Genomic DNA, 12,492 nt, shown 5'->3' with positions numbered 1-12,492 from the left:
TCATTTTATTACTTTCTAATTTATATCTCATATACTAAGCTGGAAAGCCAAATCTGTATCAAATTTGGCACTGAGCATTCATTATTCATTGTCTACCTTGCAGTAACGATAGTAAATATTTTAATTAGCTGGCTTACATGCTCTAACACTCTGTATCTAAGTTAGACTTTTAAAAAAAATCAAGTTTACCAGTTCCATCAGATGTTTTATGGAGAGTGACACTGCTTCATTTGATGGTGGATCCATTAGCCTACTCAGAAAATGAGCAATTCCTCCTAGTCTTAAAATCTGGGGGGAGACAAATATAATTAAACATGTATCATATATTGACATAATAGCTTAGTCTTGCCTGTGTCATTCACTCGAGTAAAGCATCAAACCTATACATGATTTTCAAGTTAGTTATTTTAAGTTAAAATTATATTTGCGATTCTATAAAAACATGTTTAAAGGCTGATATACTACTTTCCACCACCCAACAAACTTATGAGAAAAGTAGTTGGTTAAAATCTCAGCAAAGTTGATTATCAATTATTTTCAAAATAAGTTAGGATAATTATAACAAAATATATAACATACTTAAAAAAACTGTAAATAGTTTACAAAGAAGGATAACATCTTAAAATGTAGTAACAGAAGCTAACATTTACTGAACACTACTATATGCCAGTATGATTTTATATGAGGTTAATTTAAATAACTTGCCCAATGTATCAAAACTAGCTTCTCGGGGGAGGAGCTGGGATTCAAACAGGCAATCTGGCTCTAGAGCAGTACGTGATTAAAAACTTTTAAACAAATGTTTGAAGGAAGTTTAAAAACATAATTTTCTAAAACACACAGAAGACAAATGCACGGTAAAAATGAGAACTCCATCCCTATTTAGTTTCTTAAACCCTCCACTTAATTTACCTTTATTTGTAAACAAAGTTCTTCCAAAGGAGTTCTCAAGATTTCTGGCAGTTGATAGTCATCTAGAAGGCTCGCTCTAAGACCATTATACAGATGATAGCAATGACCAGGCTGAACTCTTTAAAAAAAAAAAAAAAAAGAGGGGGGGTGAATGGGTGGAGCATATCAGTGATTTTTTTTAGAACTTCAGAGAAGAGTACGCAGAGAAAGTAGCCAATATCTACTTCTTCAAGCCACATCGCAAGTAATTTACTTATTTCATTTTTATTAATCATATGTTCCCTTCTTCCCAAATGTTTTGAAGAGCCTTAAATCCACTACCTCTATGCCCTAGTTTTAAGAAACAGAAGATTCCCTCCCCCACCAATAATGTGGTTCCCTATTTCTATCTTATAGAATCTTAACTGCTGTGCTCAGTAACAGCAGTCTACTTAGGTTAATCTCTATATGCCTTATGAGCATTTTATGTAACAAATCCTGACATATGTTAACCTGTTCATGTTATTTAAAAATTTAGTAAGCTCTCAGATGAATGTTGGAAATTTTTTCTCTTGTTGTTGGCATCTAGTGACATGAATAATATTCTTTGGACAATATTAAGGATAGATGTGAAGAGGTGAGGGTATTCATCTCATGTATTTTCAAGCAAAACAACATTTTTATGGGCTCCTGTAACTATAAGAGGAGGAAGCCCTTTTCCTATAGGAATAAATTCTAAAAATCTTAGCTATTTCTGTCACAAGCCTACAAAGACTTATCATCTATTATATAACATGCCTGCAGAAACTAAGAGTGCCTCCCCTCCACTGAGGACCACATAATATAGTTTGCTCTCACCTTCAAAATAATTACCACTCTAATTAGGCTTTGCTAAAGGAATCTACATCTATGGAGCCTATGAGACTATTTTCCATGTGGATTAAAACATTGTAATTCCACAGTTAACTTCCACCAGGATAGTGGGGATAAAGTTAGATAAATGTAATACTTCATTTGTTTAATTTCCATAATTGTTTCATGGATTAAATTCTAAGGCCTAGTGTGTGTACTATTCATATACAAAAGTGTACCAAAACCCGTTCACTATGGTGAATACTTTTAAAATCATTATCCAAGGTGACAGGTCTGTATGGGAAAGCCTCAGTCTTGTTGAGTCCCCAGCCAAGTTATCCCCTAATACCTACTAGAAGAGTACATTTTGTAGGTGAAGTCACGACTTTGGCTCAACAGTATCAATTGAATAATCTAATAAACTACCTGGAGGTCAAGTTCTATTGATATTCTGCAAATATTACAGCAAGTGAGTTGGAGCTTTACAGATACACTACAAACTTAAATAAAATGGTCTGTAAGGTTGCTTGTAAACTCTCCTTTCCTTAGTTAAGCCAGAATCTGAAGACTAATGGGAATCTTTTTATTCTATCCATAAGAAGCAAAAGAAAAACTCTTCTACAACTCCAGATATGATTCTACCACTCATATGAATAAGGGTGTAAAAATATGTAAAGTATGCATGGAAATGAATAAGTGCAATTATTTGTATTAAATGCAAATCATTTCCCTAACGGATATTTTTATTTCTAATTCTACCATGATATCAATGGAAAAAAGGTACTTTCCTCATGTTTTTGTTGGTAACTAATTATAAAAAACCAGCATAGCTGTATCGTACAGGAATTAGGAGCCCAGACTGTGGAACCAGACGCTGCTACTGACAAAGCTGTGTGACTTTAAACGGATGATTTAATTTCTTTGTACCTTAATTTCCCTACTCTTAAAATAGAGATAACAATCTGTCTCACAGCACTGTGGTGAGGATTAAGCTAGTTAATACATATAAAGTGTTAGAAGAGAATCTGACATTCAAATAGGATTAGTAGTTATCATTATCATTAGTAATGTGCTTTTAAAAAAAGAAACAAAATTAAGGTAATATAACTCATTAGAATTAAGAAAAAAGAATATTAATTTTAATTATCTGGACTGAATAATAAGAGGTAGGAAAATTATAAAACAATTCCAAAGAAATTATGATTAAAACAACTTTCTATTTAAAAATGTGCTACATTAAGTTTTTAAAAATATGAAACTCTCTTAACAAATAATACATTTAAATGCCGGCAACACAGGTTAAGTAAGACATAAAATCTCTGAGTCCTAAAGGCTTCAGAAGAAGGCCTCTCTCACCTTCCAGCGCGACCTTTCCTTTGCTTGGCATTAGCTTGACTAACCCACTCAGCAGACATTGTGCTGATGTTGTTCTGTGTGTCAAAGTGTGTCTCCTTTATTTTTCCTCCATCTATCACAAAAACTACATCATCTATGGTAATGCTGTTTGGAAGACAGATAAATGAAATATTAAAAACACATCAAAAGCACATTAATCTGTAACAGGTCTACAGATAGGGATTGTAGAGCATTTTTCTTGGCTCAAACTGATTTCGGCACTTCAGGATTTTCACCATTCTTTCCACATTTACCAGTGTTAGGCAATCACGCACCTCACTGCAGGCAACTCAGCAGCTGTAGGGCACCACAGTGACAATTCTGCAGATCACGTGCTGAATTTTTATTTGTCCAAAGCCAAACTTCATAGCTTGCAATAATGACCTTTGTACCTAGCTCTGTGGGCCCCTTACCCCCCAGTGTCACAGTTTAATATCAACTTCCACAGAACAATCTGTTTCAGTGCTGTACTGGTATATTAGTACCTCCAAGAGAGGCAATACATTTTAAAGGCTGGGTATAATTAACTGCCAATTTACCAAACGATTCCATTCCCAACAACAAAAGGCAAATAGAACAAAACTGGCATCAGCTCCCATAGTTCTTTAGAAAAAGTTTTAGAAAAATATTTAGAAGGCTGTTTCTGAAGAGGGCTAAAATGTTAGTATAGGTTGAATAATATAAATAAATAAATCTAAACAAACCTATGCTCACTACCATGACTAAGTTAAAACAGATTTATTTTTAAGAAATTACGAAGTAACTGTAGAGGAAAATGATTATGGTATGTTAGTAACTTATCAGGCTCAAAATTAATGTAATCACTAGGTTGATATTTAAAACAATTTTTACCTGGTCTCTGCAATGTTGGTAGCAATTACTATTTTCCGAACACCAGGAGGGGTTCTTTTAAATACCTGTAAGAATAATATATATCAAAACTCCAAAAGTACACTAATTTCTGATACATCATTCTCACAATCTGTTGAGGTATATATATATATATATATATATATATATATATATATATATATATATATATATATAATATTTACAGATGTATTTATAAGGTATACCACCCTTTTCAATACTAAAAAATTCTCTTTTGGTAAACCGAACTAAATCTCCCACAGATGTCAGAATCTTATCACAAACAAGATTTTAAATGAAATATGATATAAATTTATAGAATTTTTTAAACAAAAACTGGACAAGTGTAAACATCTTATTGCGTAGTCAAACGTTGGAGGAAGAGAAATTTAAAGATAAGAATTATGAATTACTCAAAAGTATATGGGTAAGGACACTAACCAATCAGGCAGTCACCCAACTCATCAGAAGAATGTTAGCTGCCTATCCCACCATATACTAGCTTTTGAGATAAACTGGATTAAAAAAAATCTTCAAATGCTGAATCCTGCAAACAATTATCACCCTTGACAAAGCCATCCAAATAGATAAAAAGACATGTACCAAGCACCACTTGGCTGTAAAGCAAAAAAATTGCATAAACGTGTCCCCTTATGTATAAAAATGGTAATCAATAGAAAAAATGTTGTTTCCCACATTATCTAGCAAAGGAATAAATAACTGTTACAGTGTCAGAACCAGAAGTGCCTTCAGCATTTGATACTCTGCTGCACAGTCTCTGGGATCAAGAGTTCTCTCTTATTCTCTTCCCTCAGGTATGCACTCTGTATCTAATTCAGTTGACTGAGCCTTACTCAGGACTAAGGTACCAGCAGAAAGGGTCTCAATAAAAAATGTCTTGATATTTTCTTACAAAAAGAGTGGAAAAACTAGAAAAGGAGAGGTAGATTTTCTGATCTATCTCATCCCACCAGGGTCTACAAATACTGCAGTCCACAAAATCATCTTGCCTTTGAGAATGCAGTGTTCATTCTAACTCAGGAAATCCCTAAATCTGCACAGAGCCAAAATACTCAAGCCATAATAATACATTGACAAAACAGAAAATCTCACACCTGCAAATATACTAATTTTGTTAAATCAAAACTTCAAATATCAAGCTGTAGTATGTCGCAGGTATTTAATTTCGAGGTTGAATTTCACTGGTATTCACACACCCATTTTCTTTTATTCAGGAAACACAAACAAGTTATTGGTGAAACCAATCTTTAAACTTTTCCCTACTATTGATAAAACTAATTTCATTTGTGGATAAGTTTACAAAAACTCATTCAAGTTTTTGTAAAATCATCCTCCGAAGACTCATTTGCAAAGTATATGGATTACTATTTGAAAATATGCCTTAACACACACACACACACACACACACACACACACAATATAAGCAGTCCTTTAAGTTTGCCTCGGTTTAAAAGATAGAATAAATAAATTTGACAAAGTACCTGTGTCTGGTTAACCGTAGGCATCAGTGAATGTAAAGGTATAATAAGAAACTTGTCTGAAAATTAAACAGAAAATTAAACTTTAAGACAGTTGCAGAAAAGCTCCATCAGACATACATGGAACAATGAATTCAGATGCTAAGCCACATAATTCTAAATTTTTATTCCTACATATAATCAGACCAACTTTACTGTTATGTTCTTGTTTTCTGAGTGTGCCAACAAGTTCTTGTCAATATTTTATTTTGTTAATTTTTCATACTAATGATTAGCATAGTTCCCAAATTCTTAAAAGAATGCTTAAAAGTTGGAAGCAATCTTTTTAGAGTAGAAAAACATCATTAACTCCATTGCCACTACTAAATCGAAGACCAAGGAATTCTGCTTAATATGGTATGTTTCTACACTTTGGATGATCCTTGCTATTTTAATCATACACAGAATATCGGAATTTTTAAAGTAAATTACTTATTAAATTGTCATATCCTACTTAAAAATAAATAGCCCTGGTTAAATAAATGTAATACATTCCAAAAGTGACCCATATTTTTAAAGGTAATTTTGTTAGAAATATAAATTAGTCATATGTTTTTAAGCTTCAAAACAAAATAGCTCAAGCCCATTCATGATTAGTTAATAGAAAGTCTAGTATTGTACAGTGATGGGAAGAAGGGTGAGTGTTAAAAGCAGCAATGATAAATTTCACGATTACCTGTGGTTACAAAAAAATGCAACTTGACTTAAATCTCTAGCAACAATGCCCAAATGACTCAAGATAGCTATCCTTCCCAGGAAAACAAGTGTTATTAAAGGATATATAATGCTCCCTACAGACTCTCCATACCATTCTAAATTTGAAAATAAAACGCTGTCAAGCAACTGGTCTTGCTAAAAAAGAATGCTCTGAATTACTTGTCTCTGTGACACAATATAAAATACATCAACTCAATCAAAACTCAAGCTAAAAACATTTAACTCAAATTGAATCAAGCCTTCGGATATAACTTCCGGTTAATAAAATACAGATAAGACAGGGTCAAATGAAATGATACCATAAAGATTCAGACAAATCTAGCAAGTTTTGTAAGTTATTACCATGAGGGAAAGTAAGGAGAAGATAAAAGATGTTCTAGAGCTGGAGTTAAACATTTATCTGGTTTGACTTTTTCTATAGTTCGAACATGTTACTTGAGAAAGACATTTTGGGGGAAAAATGGGAAAACTTGATTACACACTGCATTATTAGATGATGTAAAAAATTAGGTATGATAATGGCTTTGTGGTCATAAGGAATTGCCTTAATTTTAGAGATACATACTTATATATTTAGAGATAACAGGTGATAGCTACGGTTTACTTTAAAAAGGAAAAAATTAGACAACAAAAATAATTGTTGCACTGAAATCACTGCTTTATGGTATTCATTATATGATTTCTCTAGTTTTCTCTAAGTTTAAAAAGTTTCATTACAAAGTTAAAAAAATTAAAAGCAGTCAGAGATAATGAAAGTAAAAACAACTTTATTGAAGACAATATAAGGATTAAAAGTTTATATTGCTGATGTTACACAACCAAAGGAGTCAACAGGAATAAAGTCTACTCTCATATGAGAATAAGAACGTATTGATAAGCATTCGATAAACTGAGTTTTAAGATTTACTTTTCAGTCAGTATAGAGTTCGACCAATTTTCCTCCCTTCTACTGTACAACCAATTATTAAGGCTAAATTTTTAAAATAAAATTTACATGAGAAAAAATATCCTTATTAAATTTTTGAAAGACTTTCCTTACAAGAAATCGAGCTGTTAATTATTCTCCATTCTTAAGAATAATTAACTTAGTCATTCTAATGGATTATTAATGAAGTCATTCTAATAATCCAGAATATCACACTCTTTACAAAACACCCCTAGAAATGATTATATTGCATTTTGGTAAATATCTTCCCTGCATTTTTCTTGGTAAATATATACACGCTCACATTTTTTAAAATTGAAAGTCAATCATAGAGTAGTGTTGTTTATGATGAGGAAATAGGCCAAAGTTGAAAGGTTCAGCCAAAAAAAAAAAAAAAATTCCAGTGTTTAAGAAAATAATTCAGTGTAGAGTTTAATGATAACTATACTTTTTCTACACAGAAAGGTTATCACTTAGAAGAAAAAGTAGTGTTTCATTATAGACAAATCAAGGTAATCAGATAAAAATATTTTTCCAGCTTGAGAACAGTAAATAATTTTAATTATATAGAATGCTTTGAGGGCACTACCATTAGGAGATTTAAATAAAAAATACAGCTTTTACTATTTTAACCAATATAATTAGATCAAAATATTTTTTAGTGTTTTATAAAATTAAAATGTATCAAAAGTATTTCAACAGAGTAAAGTTAGAAATTATATACTCAGAATGATGGAAGCATTAAATAAAATTTACTTTGTATTTTATTGATTTGAAGTTAAAAACGAAGCCTGGAAATGCTTTAACTGAACTTTATAGGGGAAAACTGTCTCCATTCATTTCTCTAAGACAGTAAGAGATTACTCAAAACACGCTGTTAAGGAATCAGAATCACCTCAGGAATTTTGACAACTTTTTAGATGTTCAGGTCCCAAGTCTTAGTTTTGGGGTGAAGATGAGTCAGGTACCTGAATTTAAAAAAATGCCATGGGTGACCCTATTGTGTGATCAGAACTGAGAATTACTGGGCTGCGGGATAAATTCAAACTTCTTTTCTGCCCAACAAAATGCAGTGGTGAGTGTAAAAAAACCAAAAATCCTCAAGTGTCAACATCTTAACTTTAAGGGCTCAATTTTATTAGTTGAATTTAGAAAAAGAGGGAAAATATTCTCACCATAATACTACATACCTACCATAAAGAACTTCACTACATACCCACCATCTTCATCTACGACCTAGAACTTCATAGAAAAAAAAAAAATCCGACTTTTGAAAAAACCAAACTGCGCTAAGATCACCATGTTCTTACGTTGAGGTAGCCTTAGAAGCAACATTCCTTCAAATGAAGATAAAAACCAGGCTACATATGACTCGAGAACCACTCTTGGAATTGCAATAAAATATTTTTATAATACCTGATTTAAACATCACTTGTGACATCAAGAGGTCATGTAAAGTGCTGATATTGTCCCAGCCTGGCAGAAAAACCAATATTGCACCATCCTGTAAGGAGGAGAAATAATCTTACAAAGGATCACATAACAAAATACACTAAGAGTAAAAATCTGTGCCCATTTAAGTCTTCATTAAAATCACACTAGCTCACGACAGTATCGGTTACTGATTATAACTGAAGGCTCACTTTTTAAAAATAGGTTTTATAAACCAGATACTTCATTTGCTCAGTCTCTTCTTTAAATAGGTCCAATGTCTAAATCTTTTGGTATTTTGAAATTATTTCTGGCGTCAAAAGTGATTTCTTCCATAGGCTATTTTTAAAAAGCGTTTCTTTTTTTTCATGGCCTTGATATATAAAATTAAAATTATGTTTTTTGAAGAAAAACAAAGAAAACTAACCTCTTCTTCCAAAACAATGTGTCGAATTAGGGCAGCAATCAAATTCAGATCAACTTTATCATCATCCATCATTTTCATAACATCTACGGTACTTGCAGAATACCTATTGAAAATCATGAAATGTTTGATGTTTCTTAAGGTCTAACTTGCTACAAAACCTAAAAATTAAATTGCAAATGAAACAATCAGTAGAAAGGAGAAAATTACTGGGATAATAATAGTGCTTACAAGTCAAATCAGGACAGTATTTAGCTGGAACATGAGACTTGAGATGGACTCCTACTAAATATATACAAATTCAAAAAGATAATTCCTGCTTTTTGTTTGGTCATTTAGTTACTGTGTTCTCACTTTTAAATAAAAGAAACTTACCTTTTCCCCAGTTCTCTTACATAATCTGGCCAGCGTTCTTTATAGATTGCTTCTTTTTCTTCTTTTTCTTGTCTATTTACATGCCCTTGCATGAAACCCCTCTTTGACTGGGATCTGTGTTCTTTTTGTTCTGGAATATATCTAAAATAAAAACATTCTTAAATAGCCTCACTTATTTGAAACTTTGTTTTTTGCTAATATCTAGATTTTTACATTTAGGATTTAAAAAAATTTTTAAAGAACATTTTCACTATAATTTGTAGTGAACACCAATTAAATATCAATTAATTTGCAAGTTTTCCTTAACATAAAATCTGACACTGTAATAAAAATCATTCTCCTCTATAGAAGTATATATACCTCTAGACTGTCTTCAGCAATCGATTAAAAAATAAAAACTAGAGTAACTTTCATCTTCAATTTTAAGTTTGCTCTAAGAAAAAAAAAGTTACCATTAAGTCCAAAAGAATAGCTAATGATTGCCTTGCAGAAGACTCAGATTTTACATACAGGTTTCCAAACCTGAGTACACATGAGACTCCTCTGTAAAATATAGATTCCTAAATTCTATACTTATGATATGGATTCAAGTATGGCTGGGGTCTACTAATCCAGGAATTTTAATTAATGCTCCAGGAGATTCAGATAATGTATCTAAAGGCCTACAGACCCATGCCTGAGAACTATTTAATTCTGCTCAGACCACAGACATAGCTAATGGCAGAGACATTATCAGCATCCAAATCTCTTACGTGTCTGTCCAGTGCTATACTATGACTCCCTATGCTCCCTATACGCAGAGCGCATCTGACCCCAAATCCCATCTACAATAAGTAGGTTCTGAGAAGCATAGAGGTGGAGAGAGACAAAGAAAAATGAACCTAAACTTGAACCCCAAAGCCCTTCAGAGTTCACCTAGAGGACAGCATCTAGATGGAATGAGGGGTATGGAGCTCGAACTTTACGATTCAGAATATGGGAATGCTGTCTTTGCTCTGCCACTGACTAGCTGCATGAATCTCTGGCCTTTAGTTTCCTTGTTTGAGAGATTAATACTCTTATAACAGTATTGGCAAAAGAATAAAAACAAGAAAGTGATGAGTAAAGAAAGCACAGTGCCTGACATACAGCAGACACCCCAAAAGTGTTAATCCCCTTCCTTATTCAGTACCTGTGACCCAGGATTCCCCTAAGTCTTCGATACATATAGAGTCACCAACTTGAGGTAGGGCAACCTGGGACAGAGATCAGTCCTAGTCAGCAGGATGGACCCAGCAGTTGGCTCCCTTCCCAGCAATTCCAACAACTCCCCGCTCCACCAAGGGCCTAATCACAACCTTCCGTACCACCTCACCCTACTTTCTTCCCTCCCTACCATCCTTATTGTGTAACTCTTCTGAGAGGAGATAGCTGGGGGTTTCTCCTGAAAACTTGTATCCAAGGACCACCCTCCTGCAACTACCCTTTTAGGGCTGGCTACCGAATGGCAAGTGCATAGATACCAACCCTTTTTCCTCAAGAGACCTCTTAGCCAGTTCCTGGTATATAACTAGCCTTTGACAGAGCTTAAGAAAGCCATTTGACTTTATGTAATTCTATACTACTGATCCCTGAAACTTTTGTTTTCATTACTGTCAAGCTGTTGACTTCCCCAGAACAGGCCAGTCATACTCATATTAACAGCGTACATCTCTGTCTAGACATTCGTTAGGAGGGTACGTACCTAGTCTTTCCTTGTTTTATGTTCAGATCCTAGTGCACAGTGCAAGGTATAAAGTTTAAAATATTTGTTAAATAAATATCTATTCAAAATTCAATTGACTTTTCTCTATGTAAATTACGCAGCAGGATCTTCTCACATTCTCACCAATACTTCATGTTCTTGTTTAACGAGCAAGCTGTGGAGTCTTAAAAAAAATCTCATTGCAAGTATTTCTATATCTACCATATACTTAATTCAGACGTTTGCTATAGGCCAGCACTGTACTACGCACTAGTTACAAAGATGAACAAGACAAAATCCTTAAGCTTGAAAAATGTGAAATCTAGTGCAAAAGACAAATATAAGGAGACACATTATGTGGCAATTAGGGAGGTAAAAGACATGATAAAAATGCTATGAGAGCCTGAATAAGAAATCAGCTCATCCTGTGAAAAGTATTAGAGAAGGCTTAACAGGCAATAAAGCTGGGATTTTTATATCATTCATAATTTAAAGATGAAAGGATAGAGAAAGTGGTACATGTACATCTTAAAACAGGTAATAACATGTACAAAGCACAAAGTCATGAATGAAAGGGCAGGGGGAGGCATAGTAGAGAACGGTGCATTTAGGATGGCAGGCCATGGGATGTGTGAAGCTAGAACAGAATGGGGACAGACTATAATGAGATGACTAGTTGTGGAATTGAAACCTGATACCATGGGGCTGTGCTTTCCCAACCCCTTTCTCATCAAAATACAAATATAATCTTTTACAACGCCTTGGAAAAGGCTGGTTGTAGCTAACGGTCAGTTTTGAGGGGAGTAATAACTTGGGCATATCAGTGAGGTGCTTTGCTATAGGCTCTGACAAACCAATAAAGGTTCTTAAGTTTTTAAAGAGAAGTCTCAGAGGCCTTGCCTAGGGGAAGAAAGCTCACATGACCAGATTTTTAAGGAAAATATATGGAAGCAGTGGTGAGAGTGAAGACCACCGTGACAAAAGAGAAACTATTATATTAATGCAGGAGAGATAACAAGGTCTTTAAGCGGAAAAAATAAAAACGAGAAGACACATTCAAGGTGAAAGCTCTCACAGTTTGTGTTGGGGGTGGGGGGTGGGGGAATTACAGAATTACTTATAGTAATTTGGTTACTAAACACGTAAGCCAGTAAACATATCCTAGAATATAGCTGATAAATATTAGCTTTTTCCATTTATAGCTTAGATGACTAGGTGGAGGATAGTATCAATAACCATTATAAGGCATACTGAACATATTATTTTATTTGGTGGAAGCATGGTGAGAATGGAATATAAGATAATAATTTTAGTTTAAAAATGGGAAGTCCAAGGTATCTGTGGTAATGAA

The 12,492-nt window shown here is 33.6% G+C and overlaps 1 protein-coding gene across 1 annotated transcript in view; it reads right to left on the bottom strand.

The window, feature by feature from the left end:
- Positions 1-12,492, bottom strand: part of DHX36 (DEAH-box helicase 36) — a 44,080-nt gene that overhangs the window by 15,347 nt on the left and 16,241 nt on the right. Inside the window, exons 10-17 of the mRNA XM_039857770.1 lie at positions 9,419-9,559; positions 9,047-9,149; positions 8,605-8,692; positions 5,511-5,566; positions 3,991-4,055; positions 3,100-3,243; positions 913-1,030; positions 190-288 (exon numbers count right to left, since the gene is read on the bottom strand). Of these exons, the coding sequence (XP_039713704.1) occupies positions 190-288; positions 913-1,030; positions 3,100-3,243; positions 3,991-4,055; positions 5,511-5,566; positions 8,605-8,692; positions 9,047-9,149; positions 9,419-9,559 (814 nt within the window). The remainder of the gene's footprint in view (positions 1-189; positions 289-912; positions 1,031-3,099; positions 3,244-3,990; positions 4,056-5,510; positions 5,567-8,604; positions 8,693-9,046; positions 9,150-9,418; positions 9,560-12,492) is intronic.

This window comes from Pteropus medius, unplaced genomic scaffold (genome assembly GCF_902729225.1).
Source record: "Pteropus medius unplaced genomic scaffold, Ma_sr-lr_union100, whole genome shotgun sequence".
Lineage (NCBI taxonomy): Eukaryota > Metazoa > Chordata > Mammalia > Chiroptera > Pteropodidae > Pteropus > Pteropus medius.
This window is presented reverse-complemented; position numbering and strand designations above follow the sequence as displayed.